Genomic DNA, 22,514 nt, shown 5'->3' on the forward strand with positions numbered 1-22,514 from the left:
AATCAACTATACTTCAATAAAAAATAAAGTTTCTGTGGTGAAATAAACTTAAGAAATGGTGAATAAATACCCCTCCGAAAGAGTCATATAACACACTAATAGAGTAAAGGCTCAGAGAAACTAAGTAAAATAGGAAACTGACTGGGACACATTTATTCTCAATCCTGTTTGCACATCAGAAGCATCAGAAGAGTTTATTTTTAACCAATACAACAACTGGGTCCCATTCCATACCTGAAGAGATGAGAGACAGTCCAATATCAAGACCCAAAATAGAGGCAAAAAATTGTTAATCAGATGGGTAGAAGAGAAAAAATTTTTTCTCAGTAAAAGATGCAAGTTCTTTGCAATAATAAGTACTGATGGAAACCAGAATGTGTCACCCCAAAATATGCCTCTTTGACATAAAAATCATTTTGAGCTGAAGGCAATTAAGAGGCAGCAAACCCAGAAACCCTAAAGGCAGGATATAAATTCTTCTTTTACCGGAGACAGACGCAGCCCAGAGGCAGTGCCAGAAGAATCTGCAAACACACACTGACCCATTTGTTTCCTCACACAGTCTGCCACCCTTGGAAGACTAAAACTGCTTACCTTTGTCCTATCATCTCTCCACAATTTTATTGTTCTTTGTCGAAGATACTATGAAAGCCAGAATTCTAAGCCAAGGCTTTGAGTTAGTATTCATTTTATGTTTCTCCTGCATGTGTTGCATGTGTTAAACTTTTTCTTGTTAATCTTTCTTTTCGTTAGAGTCCCAGCTGAAAACCTCAGATAAGCAGAGGCAAAGTTTTACCTCCGTTATAGTAGTATAAAGGGAGGCTTATAAAGGCCTTTTCTCTGAGAAAAGAGGAAAAGGTCTGGAATCACTGCCATCAGAAGATGTAAAAAGGAATTTAAGACCAAGCTTGTTTACCAAGCAGCCCAAAGAGCCTACTCGAAGTCAGAGAACAAGTCTTTGTAGCAGAACCAACCAACCTGGTTCAACAGCCCAGAAAGAAGAGTGGAGGAAAGGTACTAATGAGTTTCCCAAGGACTGGAAATTAACAATGTAGGTATTGTCGACAAAAAACTAATCGATCTAAGAAGGAAATGGAAAATTTTATTCGAGCCAAATTTGAGGATTATAATCCAGGAAGAGTATCTGAGAAAGCTCTGAGAACCGTTCCACCCGTTAGAAGTCAAGGCACAGTTATACAAGTTTTTTGAGATGCGGGCTGTACATCAAATGACATATTAATGACAGTTTACATCGGATCTAAGCACCATGTGACCCCTTATCAAGAAGGAATGTTATCTTCGAGGGAGCTGTCTTGTTGATGCTAGGAGAATGCTGCTCTTTATGGTTGAGCAGGTATTTCTGCTGATGGGGGAGGTTTGGTCGATGCATAATGCAGACACACGATGCACAGTGCAGGGACACAGACCAATGGGCAGAGAAAATTTTTTTATGTTTAAATTTTTCTTGTCTTGCCATAAAATATGAATATTATTTCACAGTACTGAAGGAAGTCCTGATGGGCAAGTGTGTTAAATTCCTAAGTTCCACAAACTGGGTGGCTTAAAACAACAGAAATTTACTGTCTCACAGTTCTGGAGGCCAGAAGTCTGAAATGAGGGTGTTTGCAGGGCCATGATCCCTCAGAAGCTTCTAGGGGAGGATTCTTCTTTGCCTTTTCCAGCATCTAGCAGCCCCAGGCATTCATTGGCTTGTGACAGCATAACTCCAGCCTCTCCCATAGCCATCTTCCCTCTGTGTCCTCACATGGCATTTCTGTGTATGTAAGTGTATGTGTGTGTGTACAAAATTCCCTCTAAGGATACTAGTGATATTGGATTAGGTCCCACCCTAATGGCCTCATGTTAATTTCCAGATAAGGTCACATTCACAGCTAGGACTTCAACATATCTTTTTCTCTGGAGGACAGAATTCATTCAACTCATAACAGCAAGGATCTTGGAGAGTTAAGGAGAACTCAGCAGAAATCACTGAATGAGGGCGATTGCTCCAGCTGCAAAGGAAGACAAGCCAGGATGGGCTGGGACACAGGAAGGGGAGGAGGGATTAGGGAGGGTACTGGAAGTTTTGTAAGAAGCTGCTAGAAAGCCTATTGCAAGTCTGGGAGGAGACACATTAAAATGTTAGTGGTGGTGGGATTATCAATAACTTTAATTTTCTTCACGCTTTTTATATGTTCCAAAGTTTCTATAATAAGTACGTGATTTTATAACCAGAGAGAAACACTCATTATTTTTCAAATAACTCTCCAGTAACAGTCACAAACCTCTGAGTGCATACAATCTAGCGCAGGAAGGTAAAGAGAGGACACTCACACAGGGTAAAAACATGTAACAAAATAAAAACCTGAAACAAAGGCGTTGGAGACCACAATCAGCATTCAGTAAGTGCTCATGTAGGTGAGCGTAAGGTGAACGTAGAGTAGCAAAGACCAGGACTTTCCTCTCAGATCTAGATTCAATCCCAACATGCCCATTTGACAGCTGGGCAGGACTGAGCAAATTAATCTCAAGGTTTGTTTTTTCTTTTGTAAAGACAGGATTTTAATTTCCATCTCATTTCCATCTCTGTTGCAAGAGTCACGTGGGAGCATTATGAGAAGAGGCTAGCACAAATACTTAACAAGGGTTTCCCAACATTGTCAGGATGACGTTAATAACCTTGTGCACACAGTACACGACTCTGACGAATGGAGAGCATAATGAACCCTTGAGGGCAGAGACACGGTCAGGTGAAGAGTAACAACATGGGCAGAGCAGGGGAAGACTGCCTCAATTTTCCAATCCAAGAAGTGAGGAATATCAGTACTTACTGGAAAGAAGAGGAATTACATGACTAAACAGAAAGGGATTCTATAAAGCGGTCAAATTTCAGGAAGAAAAGTGAGACAGGCCTGTACTGTGAGATGTCCAAGCTATGCGCCTAGAGCACCGGTTAGGATATACTTCAGCCTGCAAGTGACCAGAAGGCAACTAGACTGCCTTATACAATAAAGAAGCAATAATCTCATATAACAAGGAATTCACGATTAGGGAAATTCCGACCATTTCATGATGCCAACAAAGACCACATTTCTCCTCCTTTTTCCACGGTTACTGTGCTCCTCTCAGTTCCAGTATACCTACTAACATCAGGAGAGGGGCTGTGTCTTCCCAAACATCTCTTTCTAAAAAGCTAAAAAACTTTCCTCAGAGGCACCTTGGAGAATTTCTCACCCCGCCTCGCTGGCCAGAAGCCCCTCCTATGGGCCTGTGTCTCCCTGAGGCATGTGGAGGGCACATCCTGAGCAGTGCATTTAGGAAGAACCAGAGGAGAAGGAGAGAAAGTGGGCCAAGTGGCTACTGGAGAGATACCCAGCAGGGTCTCCCACATCTCTCTACGCACATGATGTCCAGGGGGGCTGAACAAAATGTGAAGTTGGAATCTGAATGGACAGAATTGAGGGACCACCTAGGATGGATTTATATATGAAGTCAAAGATGAGGGCCAAGGGATGTATGTCCCTGGGCTGGGGCACAAGGCAAAGATTCTTGGGCAGGAGAAGAACAGCCTCATTTCCCGCCAGTTGCTGGTGGGATGACTAAAGATGCTAATGGACTCAACCAAAAAAACGGCCGGAGACGTGAGATGGAAGGACAGGAAAAAGTGTATAGGTGTTCTCCATCCGCAGCACTGTAGAATGAGATTTCCCCAGCCCTGTGATCTAGGAAAACTCCCACCCGGTGAAGAGCTGGCTCTAGCTTGGTAGGCCTCACAGAGATGTCTGTCAGGGGCCAATAGCCAGCAGAACTCCAACAAAGAGCCCAGATTCCCATGCGGGGGGACATTGTTGAGCCACCAGTAATCCCCATGATGTCCTCCCGACACAACCCCACAGCAACCTCCAGGCTACCTTGGTGCTCAACTTCCCAGTAATGTTTCCCTGAAGTGAAAACGTTTTTTCCCAAAACGCAGGGTAAGTGCTGAAATCTCTCCACAAAGTCTGTGGTCCTCTGAGGATTCCTCCATCCAGTAAAGTAGCTCCACGCGGTAGAAAACAGTGGCCAAGAACTGGCTGATTCTCCATTTTTCACATATCTCCCTTCCTGGGAGAAGACAAGTTTGGGATAAGCAGTGTCCTCAGCTAGATTTACAGCCACTGCAGAGAAAATGAGAGCTGAGATCAGTAATGCAAGAGCTTACCACCAACCCTCCTCCAGAAACACCCGTCTGTTCCAGCTTCAGTGCCATTCTTCTCCTATCACATACTGTTAGGGATAAGACGACTCATTGTCCTTCAACTGACCGTCAGCTGGGACTAACAGGCCATAGTGTGTGTTAGTAACCTGAAATCTTCATTCCCCTTCTGCTTTCAAAGACTATGATCTAGAAAATGGGGAGCCCATTATTTCATGGCCCCAAGTCTTCACCAGTATAAAATTTGGAGAAACAGTAACAAATACTGCCTTGTTGAATCAGGACCAGAACCAAAGCTGTCGACTGGCTGGTTCTTTGTACAGGAACACACAGATATCATCATTAACAAGGTATCTCTTTACTGATTCCAGCTGTTCACTGGGCATCTCTGCAAGCCTCCAGCAGGTAACTCAAAACCGAATTCAGAGCATCCCAAGTCCCCTTCCACTCTTGAGACTAATCCTCCCTCACATGCAGACTTCTTGTTTTCTATGTTCTCTAAGGTCTAATAATATTAGCTCCACCCAAACACTCACACTTGGAAATCTTAAGGTTATTTGATTCTTCTTTCCCTCTGACCCTCGGTGGCTAATTAATCACCAAGTCCTATCAATTCTACCTCTGAAATATCACTCAGGTTCTTTTCTTCCTCTCCTTTCCCATCGCCATTGTCTTCACTCGGACCTTCTGCATCTTTCACTGTAACTGTGTCTATAACTTCCTCCCTGGCCTGTCTCCAACTTCTCTTCCCTCCCAGACTCTCCATGTCTCTTTAGTTTGCTGAGAGTTGTGTTTTCTTTTGTTTTTTTAATCAGAAATGAATGTTAGATTTTTTTTTTATTTAGCATCATCATTGGAGTATAATTGCTTTACAATGTTGTGTTAGTTGCTGCTGTATAACAAAGTGAATCAGCTATACATATACATATATCCCCATATCCCCTCCCTCTTGCGTCTCCCTCCCACCCCTCTAGGTGGTCACAAAGCACTGAGCTGATCTCCCTGTGCTATGCGGCTGCTTCCCACTAGCTATCTATTTTACGTTTGGTAGAGTATATATGTCCATGCCACTCCCTCACTTCATCCCAGCTTACCCTTCCCCCTCCCCGTGTCCTCAAGTCCTGAATGTTAGATTTTGACAAGGACTTTTTCTGCAACTACTAGTTGATCAAATAGTTTTCCTTTTTTTAATTTGCTAACGTCGTGAATTATATTGACTTTCAAATGTTAAACCAAACCTGCTTTTCTACAATAAACCCCATTTGGTTGTGATGTATTATACATTGTTGAATTCAATTTGCTAAAATTTTCTTTAGAATTTTTCTATGTTCATGAGGGACACTGATCTATTGTTCTCTTCTCTTATAATGTCTTTGTCTGATTTTACTATCATGGTAATGCAGGCCTCATAGAACAAACTGGGAATAGTCTCTTCAATTTTTTGTTAAGAGTTTACGTAGAATAAATATTTTTTAAATGTTTGGTGAAATCACCAGTGAAGCCATTTGGAAAGGTTTCTAACACGAATTTCTTTAATAGAAATAAGGTTATTCCAGTTATCTATATTTTCTCGAGTCAGCTTTAGTCATTTGAGTCTTTTAAGGACTTTGTCCATTTCATCTATGTTGTCTGACATATCAGCATAAAGTTGTAATATTCCCTTATTATCCTTTTAATATCTACGGAATTTGTAGTGATGATGCCTCTCTCATTCTTAATACTAGTGATGTCTCTGGTCATTCTGCTTAAAGTATCTCAATAAAATTGATATTCTCAAAGAAAGAGCTTTTGGTTCCACTAACATTTCTTTTGTTTTCTGTATTCTATTGCAATGATTTATGCTCTGATTTTTATTATTTCCATTCTTCCGTTTTGGGGGGCTTTATTTGCTCTTCTTTTTCTAGTGTCTTAAGGTAGATACAGATGTCACTGATTTAAGAACTTTCTTCTTTTATAATATAGGTGATTAGTGCTATACATTTCCCTGTGTCGCTTTAGCTGTATCCCACAAATTCTGAAATGTTGTGTTTTCCTTTTCATTCAGTTCAAAGTATCAACACTCTCTACTTCCCTTTTGATTTCACCTTTAATTCACGGGTTATTGAGAAGTGTGTCATTTAGTTTCCTAACATTTGGGGAACTTCCAAGGATTTTTTTTTTTTTAACTGATTTCGAACTCAAATGCATTGGGGTCAGAGAACACACTTTGTATGGCTTGAATCCTTTTGAATACTGAGATATGTCTCATGGCCCACCCTGTTCTACCTTAGAAAATGTTCCATGTACACTCAAAAAGAATATGTACTCTGTTTTTGTTTGGGGCAGTATTCTGTAAATAACAGGGTGGTCAAGTTGGTTGACACTGCTATTCAAATTGATAGTGTTATTCAGTCTACTATATCTTTACTGATTTTCTGCCTACTTGTTCTAAAAATTATTTTTAAAAGGTACTGAAAATTCCAGCTATAATTGTGGATTTGCCTGTTTCTCCTGGCAGCTCTATTAATTTCTGCTTAATATATTTTGAAGCTCTGTTATTAGGTGTATAAATGTTTAGAACTGTTATGTCCTCCTGATAAAACGACTCCTTAATCATTAGCACTTGACTTTCTCTCTGGTAATAGTCCTTGCTCTGAAATCTTCTTGATATTAATATAACCATTCCAGATTTCCTTTGACTAACGTTAGCATGGTACAGCTTTTTCCATTGTTTTACTTTTAACATATATGGGTCTTTATATTTAATGTGCGTTCCTTGCAGCATATAGTTGGGTCTTGCTTTTTTTTATCCAATCCAACCAGTCTCTCCCTTCTGATTAGGACCATTTATACTTAATATGATTATTAATATGATTAGGTTTGTGTCTATCATCTTGTTATGTTTTCTATTTGTCCCATTCTTTTTTCCTCTTTTTTGCCTTCTTTCTGATTAACCAAGTATTCTTATGATTCCACTTCATCTCCTTTGTTGACTTATTAGGTACAACTCTTTTATCTTAGTGATTGCCATAAGGTTTATAATACACACCTTTAACTTAACAGCCTACCTTCAAGACATATTATACCACTTCACATATAAGAATTGTATAATAGGGACTTACCTGGTGGTCCAGTGGTTAAGAATCCACCTTCCAATGCAGGGAACATGGGTTCGATCCCTGGTCGGGGAACTAAGATCCCACATGCCACAGGGCAACTAAGCCTGTGTGCACTGCAACTACTGAGCCCACGTGCTCTAGAGCCTACGCACCACAACTAGAGAGAAGCCCGCTCGCCTCAATGAAGCGCCTGCACACCGCACTAAGACCCGACACAGCTAAATAAATAAATACTTTAAAACAAAGAACTATATAACGGTATACTTCTATTTCTCCCCTCCCAACGTTCATGCTATTATTGTTGTGCATTTTACTTGTAAATATGTTATAAACTCTATAATATGTTATTTTCTGTCTGTTTAAACAGTCAATTACTGTATTTGTCAGGGTTCTCCAGAGAAATAGAACCAATAAGATGTACGTGTATAGAGAAAGAGATTATAAGGAATTGTTTCATGTGATTATGGTGACTGGCAAGTCCAAATCCACTGTGTGTGACAGAAGGCTTACAACCCAGGGAAAAGTGATGTTCCAGTTCAAAGGCCACAAGGCAGAAGAACCAAAGCTGCAGATGGAGTCCTAAGGCAGTATGCTGTAGAATTCCCTCTTGTTCAGGGTGAAAAGTCAGCCTTTTGTTCTATTCAGGACTGCAACTGATTAGATCAGGCCCACCAGCATTATGGAGAGCAATCTGCTTTACTCAAGTTTCCTGGGGTTTTTTTTTTGTTTTTTTTTTTTGCAGTACGCGGGCCTCTCACTGTTGTGGCCTCTCCTGTTGTGGCCTCTCCCGTTGTGGAGGACAGGCTCTGGACGTGCAGGCTCAGCGGCCACGGCTCACAGGCCCAGCCGCTCCACGGCATGTGGGATCCTCCCAGACCGGGGCACGAACCCGTGTCCCCTGCATCAGCAGGCGGACTCTCAACCACTGTGCCACCAGGGAAGCCCAAGTTTCCTGATTTAAATATTAATCTCATCCCAAAACACACTTACTGTCACAACAACACCTGAAATAATGTTTGACCAAATATCTGGGCACCTTGTGCCCCAGTCAAATTAACACATAAATTAGCCATCCCTATTACCTTTTAATGAGATTTAAGTAATGACAGAAGTACATATTTCTTTATGTCATTACCATTTCAGAAGATGTTTTACTCCTTTGTGTAGATCTGACTTCCATCTGGTATCATTTTCCTTCTGCTTAAAGGACTTCCTCTAACATTTCTTGCAGTGTTGGTCTGATAAACTCTTTCTGGTTTTGGATATCAGCAAACATCTTTGTTTCACTTTGTTTTTGAAGGGTATTTTTGCCAGGAATAAAAGTCTGGGTTAACAGTTATTTTCTTTCATTCCTTTAAAGATTTTGTTCACTTGCATTGCTTTCAATGAGTAATGTGATGTCATCTTTATCTTTGTTCCACTGTAACATGTCCTTTTCAACTTGTTGCATTTAAAATTTTCTCTTTATCACTGGTTTTGATGTAGTTTTCATCATGCTTAGGATTTGCTGAGTTTCTTGGATCTGTGTACTTATAGTTTCCATCAACTTTGGGAAGTTGTTGGTCATTATTTCTTCAAATGTTTTTTCTGTCTAATCCCCATCCCACTACTCTCCCTGAGGGGTACCAGTGACCAGACACAAGGCTGCATGAAAATGACTCACAGCTCACTGATGCTATTTTCATTTTTTAAGTTTTTTTCTCTGTGTGTTTCATTTTGCATAGTTTCCACTGCTCTATCTTTTCAAGCTCACTAAGCTTTTCTTCTGCAATGACCCATTAACCCCAACCAGCTTGTTCTTCATCTCAGTTACAGTAGTTTTCATCTCTAGAAGTCTGTCTGAGATTTTTTTATATCTTCCATGTCCCCATATGCCTCTTTACAAAATAGCTACAATAACTGTATTAATGTTCTTCTATGCTTATTCTAGCGTCCAGGTAAATCCTGAATCAGTTTCAATTGATTATTCTCCTCATCATGGGTCATGTTTTCCTATCTTTTTGCCTGCCTAGTAATCTTTGATTGGATGCCAGGCATTGTGGTCTTACATTGTTGGGTACTCATTTTTTTAAATTCCTATCCATCTTGTTGAGCTTTGTTCTGGGATGCAGTTACTTGGAAATAATTTCATCCTTTTGGGTCTTATTTCATGATTTGTAAAGTGGGTCCAGAGCAGTGCTCAGTGTAGGGTTAATTATTCCCCACTAATGAGGCAAGATTTTCCTGAGTACTCTACCCAGTGCCCCACGAATTAAGAGTTTTCCAGAGGCTGGTAGGAACAGGCATTGTTCCTGGCCCTGTGTGAGCACCAGGAACTGTTTCTTCTACTCATTTTGGAAATTTCCTTCCTCAAACTCGGTTAGTTCTTCACAAGCATGTACTGATCAGCATTCTGCTGAATGTTCACGGCGTGCCTCTGTAGATCACCTGGGTTCTCTCTCTGTCCAGCTCTCTCCTCTCCAGTACTCTGTCCAGTGCTCTGTAAACGCTCAGTGCTTTGTTCTCCCTGGGCTCTCAGCTCCACTCCTCAACTCAGGAAGTCCACCTGGCTCCACCTCTGTTACCCTCTCTGAGGTGGGCTGGAAACTCTCTCAAGGCTGTAGGCTGGGGCCATCATAGAGCGCACCTCATTTGTTTCACATTTCCCATGGATCACTGGCCTTCACTGCCTGAGGTCCAGTGTTTTAAAAACTGCTGCTTTATGTATTGTCTGTTTTGGGTTTGTTTTTTTGGTCAACTAAGTTTCAGGAGTAAATCCAGGCTCTGTTACTGCATTTTAGCTGGAAGTAGACATCCATAACATGATTCTTAATCAGGTACATGCACATGAGAATTGAGTGCATACCTTTACATCACGTACATGCCTTGGTACTTCCCTGGAGATCTAATAAGTTTATCTTCAGTCTTTCCTACACTCATCTTCTCAAACTCAGTTCCTGCCTTTCCCCATATGCACCTTATGGTTGAGTCACATCAGATACCCCCTCCTCCATTTTCTCCACACCTTAGCTCATGCTGCCGCCTCTGCCTGGAACAGGAGTCCCTCATTTTCCACTTGGCAAACTGCTACTCATCCTTCAAATTCCCAAACAACTGTCATCACCTCTGCTGTGAAAACTTTCCCACTTCACCGTCAACAGAGGTCTTCCTCTGTAGTTTTGCAGTATTTTATTCATACCACTGATAAACACTGGATCCCACTGTATTACAGTAAAGTGATACGTGTCTGTCTCTCCAATTTGTAAGCAAATAGGTCTTTTTCTTTTTGTATCACAAGTAGCTTATAACACACAGTATGTGTTAAATGGATGTTTCTTGAATGAAGCATATATCCATTTATTCCTAAGCACTTATTACCATTTTCCTGACCCTCCTGTCAGCTGCATGCTCTGTTTTCTCTTTCCTTTCCAGACTTCTCTCGTTCATTCTCTGAGCTCCAACTCCCAGAAATTCTGCTCACCTTGAAATCGCTTTAGCATTTCCTTCATCATTGGTAGCCGGCACACAGTCTTCACCTTTAGAACTTCAAAGGAATAGTTCACATCCTGGTTCTCACACCTAAGAGAAGTGCAGAAGGCTGCTCTGCTTAGGAGACAACTAGGACACCCAAGACCCCCAACTCCCAACTGAAGGTTCAAATCCCAGAGCTCAGACTACTTCTCTCCCATTCCTCCTGGCAAAAGTGAACAGTGGAACTCCTCCCTGACAACCCCCTCACGTCAACGTCCACACTGATCTATGGAGCCCAGGCCTCATTTCCCTCTGCTTGGCCTGTATCTTTACCATTCTACCCAAGACCCCATAAGAAGGCAAGAGTTTGTACCTGGTCAACACATCTTTTGGATTCTGTGAAGAGAAGAAAGAAATAAGTTATGTACCTTCCCCTAGAGATCTGTTACTCAACTTTGTGAGCAGGTATTTTTCTGTCAGTTGCTTTTATTAACGTCACATATGCTCTCATGCTATCAAACCCAATGCATTAACACAATGTAGTCTTTGTTTCATGTGACCCCTCTGAACTATTTCACAATGTTGACCAATCCTTTCCTTGAAGCCCTCCTCTTTCTCCTTTGGCACTATGACATTAGCTCTCTCCTGGCTTTTTGCTTACTTCTCCGTCTACAATCTTTCAATCACAGACAAATGTTAGTGAGGATGTGGTAGGAATATAAAATGGGAAAAGGCAGTTTCTTTAAAAGTTGAATATAAATATAGCATACAGCCTAGCACAGAGAGAAATGAAAACATATGTCCACACAAAGAATGACAGACAAATGTTAAAGCAGCATCCTTCCTAATAACCAAAAGGTGGTAACAACCCAAATGTCCATCAACTGGTGAACAGATATAAAAATGTGGCATATTCTACAATGGAATACTATTCTGGAATTTAAAAAAGGGATGCAAATACAATACTAATATACGCTACAACATGAATGAACCTCAAAAACATTACACTAAATGGAAGAATCCATATGCAAAAGAAATGTGTTATTTCAAAGATTCTGCTATAGTATATCTTTAGATATGAAATTGGAACTTCACTGCTCAGTCAAATTGTAAAAGTTCTAGACAGTTCTTGGAATCTAAGTATCTCATATTACCTGAGCTCATCAGGCCTAAATTTCACATTAATTTCCTTTGAAAGATGAATCTTTGACTCTTTAATTGTATAATAAAAATAATAACACAACAGCAACACAGAGAAAACATGTCTTCTACTAAACCCACTCACCAGGAAGGACATTCAGTTCTAAAGGCAAGAGGGAGTTCAGTTAGGGATGTTAAATAACAACTCTGTAAAGACAAAGACTACGCCCTTCCCTGCCGGTCTCACCTGGAGCAGCTCCAGGGTGGAGCTCTGGCTCTTCTCCCCCACCTCGAAGATGAGCTTCTTCATGGAAGTGATCATTTGATTGAGCCTTAATGTGTTCTCATTCTGTTTCTTCTTTGTCTCTTCTTCTTCTTGGCTCAGTCTCTTAAGAAACAATTGCTCTTCTTCAGCCAGGAAGACGTGCAGCTTTGCAAACTCCGCACTGACTCTCGTTCGCTTATTCTTCATCTTCTCCTATAGCCACAGGGGACTGGCTCAGTCCTTGTTCTGCCTGGTCCTTCCTCCTAAATTCCTTGCACATGACTCCCTAACAACCCATGATCCTTCCATCCAAATCACCTCCTCCAGAAAAGTTCCTGCCCAGCCCCTACAAATGTCCCCTACTCCTTTCTTTACACCTACTTGATATCTTTGTACTAGTCTATATAGTATTAGTTCATTCTTTGTAACATCTGAGTCTCTGCTATGATAGCAATGCCTTGTTTGTACACTTTTTAAACTAAAATGCACTTGCACATCTATTATTTAATTTAGCCCTCAGATCACCTACCATTTAGTTAAATCTTAGATGTGCACATGTGCGCCCACATCGTGCCTCCCAACTAGACTAGCATCTCTGGAAGCAAAGTCCATTTGCTTTCCACAGTGCCACAGACCCAAATCAACTCCAATGTAGGAAGCCAACCTAGGGAGAAAGCAGGAAGGAAAGGAACACTACCCTTGAGATATGAGGATGAAGTGTGTGGAACTCATGTTGCCCAAAGACACAGGTCAGTAGAGGTAGGTTCTTCCTGTTCTATCACCTTTTCTGAAAGGGGCCTAACAACTGGTGAGATCCACAAGCTCTTCCCAGCGAAAGCCCTTGAGCGGCCTCAGACTGAAAGGACTCAAGGGCAAGAAATACCCAACCAACTTCTGCTCTTACCTTCCACTCCGCAGCATTCTTCACTTCCATGTCCTGTAAACGCATGGCTTTATTCATCTTGGCTGTCAGACTATGTTGAGTCTTCAGAAGTTTTTCCTGTCAGCAGAAACACGCATAAGTAAGAAATCATCTCTCCCAGCATCTTCCTTGTCCAAGAGCTAAAAGTCACCTAATTCAAACAGGGGATGAGATTGAGAAAATGCTGAAGATGACTACAGGCTAATGCATAAGAATTATTCTGGGGCTTCCCTGGTGGTGCTGTGGTTGAGAGTCCGCCTGCCAATGCAGGGGACACGGGTTCGTGCCCTGGTCCGGGAAGATCCCACATGCCGCAGAGCGGCTGGGCCCGTAAGCCATGGCCGCTGAGCCTGAGCATCCGGAGCCTGTGCTCCACAACGGGAGAGGCCACAACAGTGAGAGGCCCGCATACCACAAAAAAAAAAAAAAAAAAAAAAAGAATTATTCTGTTCTAAAATCATCATAATACAATATAGAGTATGCCTATTAAATAGACAAAAATTTAAAATTGTTAGAAGATTAATAAATGCCTAGTCCTGGCAAGGGAAAAGGCCTCTGGCACCATAATAGTAGGAGAGTAAAGGTCCCATCTTTTTGAAGAGCAACTGGCAGGATTTAACAAAATTTAAAATATGCATAATCCTATTTCTAATAATATCCAACAAAAAAACACTAGCAAAAATAATATGTATAGGAATGTTAACTGCAGCATTATTCACTACCCATCAATGTGAAATCATTAAATTATGGTATATTGATACTCTACATCAATTTCAGGTAGCTCTCTATATAATTCCGTTTTGAAAAGAACAAATATACATGTGTCTGTGCAAGTGTGTGCGTTTGTATCTGAACAGAGGGAAAATCCGGAAGGGTATATACCTAAGTATTATTAACACTGCTTATCTCTGGGGAATAGGAATGGCTTGAAAGTTGGAGGGGGAGGACTAGAAATTTTATAAATCTCTGTTTTGTTTGAATTTCTACAAGAGGCACATATTCTTTTTATAATTAGAAAAAAACAAATAAGCTATTAAAAAAATTGAGTCGATCAGAAGGAACACAGTGGGCTGCAGAAGGGAAGCACCTAACAGCAGAATCTCAGGGATGACCTTAGAGACAGAGGCAGACAGGTTAGAGACACGCACAAATCACTGTCAAATCTGATGTACGTGTGAAGGCTGTCATGAGATAAATAGCTCCTTTGAATGTGACGAAGATTTTTCTTTAAGCTTTCAAATATATTTGAAATAGAACTTTTCAGTTTTTAAAAGCCCTTAACAATTTTCAGTATGTATGAATTTTCCTGTTTCATTACCTAAGCTTTTTTGTATCTTGCCACAGTTGGGCTCTTATAGTGGTCCCCTGAGTAAACTTGGTAACGTTCTGGGAGTAGAAAACTTCTTCCCTGCAATAACAGAGACTGCCACGAAGTGGCAGGACGGCAACACAAGCATTTCAAAGCTGGGTAGACGTACCAAAGTTTAAAAATCACTCTCTTCATTTAACATCAGACAATTGTGTGTATATAAAACTATAATAAAAGAGCAGACATTTGTACCATGAAGACATTTGCTGACTTGTGATCATGTAGTTCAAACGACATGAAACTTCAAATCAGGTCTGAGTTTCAGTCTAGACCTTCACAAACTAGCCATGGATCTGTGGTCAAGTCAGCCACACACATTTTCTGGGCCACAGCTGCCTTACCTAGAAGATGAAGACAACTAGACTAGATGGTCTTTTCTTAAACACCATCCCAGCACTTAGGTTCTGTGAATTTCAGTCACTGTAACCTCTGTATCCAATCCAAGCAGGGAGGTCTACCTCCAAAATACATATGAAATCTGCCTATCTGCCGTCCCCAGTCACCTCCTAGTTCAAGCCACCTCCTGTCTACACAACTACAATAACCTCATGACTGGGCTCCCTACTTCCAATCTTGTCCTTCTCTTATCCAGCGTCCACAGAGAAGCCAGCATAATCTTCTAAAGACCAGTCAGATCATGTCAGTCCCCTGCTTAAGATTCTCCATTGGTTTCCCGCATCACTAAGAAAATTCAAACACCTTGCGGTCCAACATAACCCCCCTCTTGTCTGCATCTCCCAGCTCGTGCTGCTTTCCCCCTTGCTCGTGATGCTCCAGGTGTACAGGTCTTTCAGTTCCATTGACAGGTCCTGCTCTTCCCAGCCTCACGGTCTTTGAATTTGCTATCCGCTGCCTGGGATGTTCTTCCCACAGTTCCTCAGATGGCTGATTCCTCATCCATCAAGTCTCAACTGAAATGTCATCTCCTCAGAGGAGGCTACCGTGTTCCCTTATTAAAGCCCGCGTCGCTTCTCTGGCATGGCACTATCCTTCTTTCACAGCACATATCATTATCTGCGGTCATTTACTTGTCCGTGGTGTGCCTCTCACCCCCACCCCAGCCAGACTGTAAGCCCCATGGTCTTTTCACCACTGTCTGCCCAGTGCTGAGTCTGGTACTGTAGTACAGCAAGTGACACAAAACAGGTGGTTCAAGAAATACTGAGTATCTGTTAAATGAGTTAATAGCAATGAAGGGATTAGCTCCCAGAGTCACAGACTAAACATTGGCTTGAGGGAAAGAAGAGCTGTGCCTGGAAGCCTCTTCCAGGCAGAGTTTGCTCCCTGAAGCTTAGGATGCTATTCTCTTTCTCTGTTCTCTTTTTCTCTCCAACCACCAATGACTCCATTAAAGACAACTTCTGCTCTGAAAGATTTTTTTGAGATTCCCTCTGTGAAGATACTAAGACGTAGGTCCATGATCCTCTATCCTATCTGTACACTAGAATCACCTAGTGAATTTTTAAACAATGCTGATGCCAAGGGCCCCACCAACTGAATCAAACACTCGCAGGGGTTGGGGGGTAGTATTGCTTAAAAGTGCTTCCAGGTGTATCCTGAGCCACTGGAGGGGCCCAAGAGGGTGAGCAGAGTGGACTAGGAATTCATCAAAGCAGGTCTCCTGGATGCAGTACTCAGGGGCTCAGATCCTCAGAAAGCATCTAGCACACTGTCTGCAGGGCTCAGGTGTGGGCATAGGATGGGGGATATTTTCCATGGATTTAGGGAACTCCAAACTTTTAAGTCACAGTGCACCCACCTGAGTATGTGCTTGCAATAGGATGGTGGAAACAGAATTGCTCCACCCAAGAGCAACTTAATGTTTTTCTAGCTAACTTGGGGTGGTGTGGAGATGGATAAACCGAGCAGCGATGAAGCAGAGGAGGTGCAGAAAAAGACAGACAACGGGCAATTGTGCCTAATGACCTGACTCCGGAACACCTGGCCAGTCAACCTCATGACATTCAACCCTCCCCAGCGTTACTCTCACCCACTCCCTACCTGTTGGCCCGTTTTTGTTTAATCCTGAAATCCCACCTCTTCCGATTAGTCTTCTCAGTTAGATTAGCTGTAGCAGAGTGACAAGTGACATGGGCTATAGGAATTAGAGGAACTCAGTCCAAGCTTAGCCACTTCCTAGCTTCTGTGACCTTGGGTAAGTGGTCTCACATCTCTGGGCCTCAGCTGCCTCATCCACAAAATGGGGGAAACAGAATCCATTCAACAGGGCTGCTATGGAAATTTAAAAATTACTATACGAAAAATGCTTAGAACTGTCAGTGATGCATAAGTAATCAACACCTGATAGCTATCATTAATATTATGATTATTGCCAAAGGTTGAAGCGTTAAGGGTTATTTTCCCCTTTCATACCTAACTACTTGCCTCAGCCCTCCCCCATAAATTTTTTTGGGGGGTCTTTTGGGGGTTTTTTTTCGGCCGTGCAGTGTAGCATGAGGGATCTTAGTTCCCAGACCAGAGATCGAACCCACGCCCCCTTCAGTGGAAGCGCAGAGTCTTAACCACTAGATCGCCAGGGAAGTCTCATCTATTTTCTCTTCCATTTCTCTGATGGGTCCTTTCAATCTCTTTTGCTGGCTACTAAGCATTGGTGTTTCCCAAGCTTCTCTTCATGCCCCTCTTTTTTTTTACCTTTTATGTGGTCCCTCCCGGAAAATCTAATCAGCTTACTTCTTCTAAGACTTCAAGGGTAGGCTGATGATTCTAATCTAAAATACTGTGTTTCTAGCTTCCTATGCCCCCTGCCTCTTGTCCCTCTTCCTTGGACTTCCTGTCACAGTTACTTTACTCTCAACATGTCCCAAATAAGCACCAGATATCCAGACTGCCGTCCTAGACTCCTCTCTCTCCCCGACCCATCAGTTCCCATTAGTCACAATGTCATTCAGCTCCAGCTCATCATAACTCCATGCCCTCCTCTTCTCCATCACCCCTGCCCTGCACTAATTCAGGCCCTTACTACCTCTTGCTTGAAGTAGTGCAACAGCAGCCCAATTGGTCTTCTCCATTCATCCCCGTGGATGCCACAATGAACTTTCTAAAACAAAAGAACTGATCGTGTCATCTCCTGCCTTAAAATCCTTCAATGATCTCCATTCCCTGGAAGAGAAAGCTCAGTCTTCTCAGTATGGTCAACAAGATCCCCCACAACATGAACCTTGCCTCTGTCCTCAGCCTCAACTCCCACCATCCTCCCTGCCATGCGCTACCCTCCTGAAGCACAGAGCGACCTCTGGTCTTCTTATTTATCACATGCTATTCCACGTTGCCACACTACTGAATATGCTGTTCCCTTGGCCTGAATATCCTCTCCCCTACCTTGCTGTACTCATCCGTCAAGAGTGGACTCACGTTCCACTCCTCTGTGAAGGCGAGCCTCACTCCTGTCTGATCACTCTAACCTCAGACCTTCTGTGTGTTGGTACAAACGTCAATAACTCTCACACACACTGAAATTACAGGACTACATGCTTATGCCCCATACAAGACAAGGCCCATGTCTTTCTCATCAATTTATGTCCAGATTCTAGAACAATGACTAGCAAACAGGAAGCACCGATAAAGGATACTGAATAAAAAACCAAATGTACACTTTCTAGTCTAACTTTGCATCTGTTTCCTGTTTGTAGTCAGCTGATAAAACTGTACAGCATTTCACAGTTTACAGTACACTTTAACTTGTATCATTAAATTCATGTTTTCAACAAGTACTTACTAGATACCAATTCAGATGGAGACCACCGGAGTGACACCGTCAGTAATGGAAGGGGGTGGGGCTACTCTGGAAAGGATGATCAAGGAAGGTCTTCAAGCTAAAGTCTAAAAGGATCTAAAGGATGGAAGGTATGAGTAGAGAGTGAACAGGCTTGAAACAAAAGCAAGAAGGCCAGTGTGGCTGGACCAGAATATGATAAACCGATTTATTTGACTGAAGCTTCTTAACCCATAAGATAAGGCAGAACAGATAATCTCCAAATTCAAACATTAAGTGATTTTCCCAACTGATGAAGGAAGCTAGTAAAATCCAGACTCATCCCTACAAGCCAGGTTTTTCCCAAATCATTAGTTGTCTATGACATCTGTAGGTATAAACCCGTACTGTCCAATACAGCATCTATTAGCCATGTGAGCTCCTGAAATGTGGATAGTCCGAACTAATGTGTGTAAATGTAAAGTACACAGATTTCAAAGACCTATCATGAAAAAAAAAAGGTAAAATATCTCATTGATCATTTTTTATATCAATCAATGTTGAATGAATGTTCATTGCAGCACTATTTACAACAGCCAGAGCATGGAAGCAACCTAAATGTCCATCAACAGAGGAACGGACAAAGATGTGGTACATACGTACAATGGACTATTACTCAGCCATAAAAAGGAACGAAATTGTGCCATTTGCAGAGGCATGGATGGACCTAGAGACTGACATACAGAGTGAAGTAAGTCAGAAAGAAAAAAATAAGTATCGTATATTATTGCATATATGTGGAATCTAGAAAAATAGTATAGATGAACTTATTTTCGAAGCAGAAATAGAGGCATAGACGTAGAGAACAAACGTATGGATACCAAGAGGGTAAGGGGGGTGGGATGAACTGAGAGATTGGAAATGACATATATACACTACTATGTATAAAATAGATAACTAATGAGAACCTACTGTATAGCACAGGGAACTCTACTCGGTGCTCTGTGGTGACCTAAATGGGAAAGAAATCCAAAAAAGAGGGGACAGATGTATCCGTATAGCTGATTCACTTTGCTGTACAGCAAAACCTAACACAACATTGTAAAGCAACTATACTCCAAAATGTATATGTGAAATCACACTATCTGTGCCCATCCAAGTCAGAGAGCAGCTGTAAGAAGAACCTGAGTTCTCCATTTTCTGATTATATTTTGTTTCATTTTCACAATAAAGAGGAAACAGAATGAGCTTTAAGAAAAAAAATCAATGTTGAATGATATTTTTGATAATTGGGTTAAATAAATTATTAAAATTAACATCACCTGTTTCTTTTTACCACTAGAAAAAATTTTAATAACATATGTGGCTCGTATTTTTGTTTCTATTGGACAGCACTGGTGTATAACCTCTCAGGATAACCGTCTTAAACTAGAAGTTCCCGGAAGCCAGTCCCTTGAAAATTCTGCGGTGATGACTGAGCCTTGCACCGGCCCTCCCAATCCCAGTTTTAACTCCAGCTCTGAGATCCGTGAGTAGCTTAACTTTTCTGAGCCTGGTGGGGATAGGATGGGGGTTCATGCTTCCAACGTGAACAGTAAACGTTCCCAGGCAATACCGGCAGCCCCGTAAGGGCCGGCTCACCCGGTAGCTCGCGAAGGCCTCGTCGACGGGGGCCATGGTGTGGGCCTGGTGCTCCTGGGACTCCCTGCACACCAAGCACACGAGCCGCTGATCGTCCTCGCAGAAGAGCCGCAGCGGCTCCCAATGGCGGCCGCATAGGCCGTGGGGCGCGGGTCCCAGGCGCCGGCGCCGCATCCTCTCCGTCAGCCTGGCCAGGGCCCAGTTGGGCCGCATCGCAGCGGGCGCCGACGGCTGCCGGCACTCGGGGCAGGGAACCGGGCTGCCGCTCTGCGCCCAGCTGCGGCGCAGGCAGCCGCGGCAGAAGTTGTGGCCGCACTCGATGGACACCGGGTCCTCGAAATAGTCCAGGCAGATGGAGCAGGTCAGCTCCTCCTGGAAGTCCTCGGCCTCCATGCTGCTCCTCGGCCCCAGAGCCGGAGTCGTGGGTGGTTGGGAGGTCTGCAGGCTGCGGGTGGTGGCCTTTGGACCCGCGGCCACCGCCTCCAGCGGGAGGGAAAAGTGCAGCCTCTTCCGGGGTTCGGCACCCAGCGGAGCCGCGCAACCGCCGGGCGGCGGCCCTTTCCCACGCGTACTGAGGCCGCCAACCCCGCGAACCTCCGGGTTTCCTCGCGAGGGCTGCGCGCTAGGCGTGACGGGACTGCGGGCTGCAACTGGACGAACAGTAGAGATGCGGAAGTCCCCCAAGAAGCCTAGAGAGGCCTCGAGGAGCCCGTAGTTCGGGGGACGCGCCGGAATGCGACGACTGCGCAGCTGCAGCAGCTGCTGGTGAAACAAAACGGTCAGGGGCTCACTAACTTCGTCTGGCCTTCAGGTTTGCGGGGTGAGGTCAATGTTCGCCGTCCGCTCCGGAAGATTTAGGCTCTGGAGTCCTAGGCGAGCTGCTGCCCAGAAGGGCGTTCCAGGCGGGCAGCAGCCTAGCGCCAGAAGGGCCAGAAGAACGAGGCGCATCTGTGCAGCCGGGCCTGGAGTGCGGTTAAGGAGGCGCTGTGCCCCATAGGCTGGCTCTTCTGGAAGTCTCTCCTTTTTCTTTCAGCCTCATTCTCCAGGAGAGGAAGCCGTTCTTGTCCTCCAACCCCAAGGTCCAGTTGAGTTTCTAGAAAGGCAGGATTTCTGGCTCCCCACACGAAGCCCACCAACTCGAAGCCCACAAGCTCTCCTGGAGTTCGAGGATTCAGGCGAACTGGAGAGCCAGTTTTCTACGAGGCGACCAGGGAAGGGAGTGTTTAGCCCCACGACCTAGTGGGGAGCTGTCTGATCACTCTGCACTCTGATTTCCCTCTCTTTCTTCCCCAGCACAAGAGACACACCAGGTAGAGGAAGCCCATTCTTAGAGCAGGGGCCTCACTCACCCAGTGCAGATAGAGGGTCTAATAATTAAGTTAGGGGAAAGAATCTAGGGTTAGATGGTCTTCCCCAGGTTTGAGACTTCCCACCAGTATTTTAGGTGATTCAGTGCGGAGGAGGACTGTGGGCTAAAGGATGCTCTAAGCCAGCTCTGGGTGATCTGCTATGAGCGGCTGTCATCCTATATGCTGGGAAGGAGCAGATCCTGTAGCTGCTGGTGCTGGAGCAGTTCCTGACCGTCCTACCTGAGAAGGTCAACACCAGGGTGTGAGAGCAGTACCTGGAGGGTGGAGTTGAAGCTGTAGTTGTTCTGAGGACATTGTGAATAAACAGATAGGACCGGGAGAGTGGTGGGAAGGAAATCAGGTGTTTTAAGTTAAGATTCAGAAGCACAGATGCATTGCTTTTTGGTACCCAACTTGAAGACGGCAACCGTTTTGCTATCCCAAGGCACATCCATTGAGGTTTTCAACAAGCAGTGTGCTTGCCTGTTTCAGGGAATTATCTGTTCCTCGTCAATGGATTTTTGAGCTTGTGTTTCTGAGGTGCTTGGTTTTTTATTCTTCCCTCTATTCCTTTTCTTATGAAAGAAATTTTTAATTCTTCCTGGGTCCCAAAATCAGATACCACCTTTCCTGTAATATGCTCTGTAAGTGGTCACTGAATGTATGATTAAATGATTTGGAAAGGGGGTTCCTGAGATCACTATTTTGGGGTTTTGGTGAAAGTTCCACAGAATGTCTTTAAATGTTTACAACAGATAGCTGCGTTTTCCTTGTACATCGGAATACTATCTTGAGAAGGAATCTGAGGGCATTCCCTGGCAGTCCAGTGGTTAGGACTCCGTGCTACCACTGCAGGGGACCCGGGTTCGATCCCTGGTCCCTGGTTGGGGGAACTAAGATCCCACGTCTCGCAAGTCACACGGTGCTGCCAAAAGAGAAAAAAAAAAAAAAAAGAGAGAGAGAGAGAAGGAATCTGAGTCTTAAATATGGACCAAGCAGAATGAGGTGCTCTTATCAGTTACTGATGTTTGCCATGAGTATCTGGGTGTGAGTGTCTATGTATCTGTATGTCTGCCTTTGTATTGAACTATATCTCCTTAATGTCTTTGTGTCTTCAATCCTGCCATACTCCTGAAATGAACATCCTTCTTTACTGAAAATATTGAGGCTCCCTGACTTACAATTTTATTCATATGGAATTCCAGGGGATCCCAATTGGCCAAACAATCTTGAAAAAGAAGAACAAACTAGGGGTACTCACACTTCCCAATTTCAAACGTTATTACAAAGCTGCAGTAATCAAAACATGGTACTGCTATAAGGATAGACACGTAGATCAATGGAATCGAATTGAGAGTACAAAAACAATGCCA

At 43.2% G+C, this 22,514-nt stretch overlaps 1 protein-coding gene and 1 long non-coding RNA gene across 3 annotated transcripts; one reads left to right on the forward strand and one right to left on the reverse strand.

Moving 5' to 3' along the window:
* Positions 1-125: 125 nt before the first annotated feature.
* Positions 126-20,549, reverse strand: TRIM4 (tripartite motif containing 4). 2 transcript variants are annotated; one of them, XM_027125888.1, is made up of 7 exons: positions 19,793-20,549; positions 17,423-17,497; positions 13,053-13,148; positions 12,131-12,361; positions 11,117-11,139; positions 10,754-10,851; positions 126-4,157 (listed from the first exon to the last, which is right to left on the reverse strand). In XM_027125888.1, exons 1-7 carry the CDS (start codon positions 20,183-20,185, stop codon positions 3,571-3,573), a joined length of 1,503 nt encoding a protein of 500 aa, XP_026981689.1. In that variant the 5' UTR covers positions 20,186-20,549; the 3' UTR covers positions 126-3,570. The 2 variants fall into 2 exon arrangements, with proteins under 2 accessions (XP_026981689.1, XP_026981688.1); XM_027125887.1 differs by lacking the exon at positions 17,423-17,497 and having other exon boundaries at positions 3,571-4,157; positions 19,793-20,545.
* LOC113630472 (uncharacterized) lies at positions 19,447-21,828 on the forward strand. The gene is made up of 2 exons (XR_003436990.1): positions 19,447-19,679; positions 20,826-21,828. It is a non-coding gene; the product is annotated as an uncharacterized LOC113630472 (long non-coding RNA).
* Positions 21,829-22,514: the final 686 nt, after the last annotated feature.

Source organism: Aethalodelphis obliquidens, unplaced genomic scaffold, assembly GCF_003676395.1.
Source record: "Aethalodelphis obliquidens isolate GAN/ISIS:26980383/991018 unplaced genomic scaffold, ASM367639v1 scaffold30, whole genome shotgun sequence".
Lineage (NCBI taxonomy): Eukaryota > Metazoa > Chordata > Mammalia > Artiodactyla > Delphinidae > Aethalodelphis > Aethalodelphis obliquidens.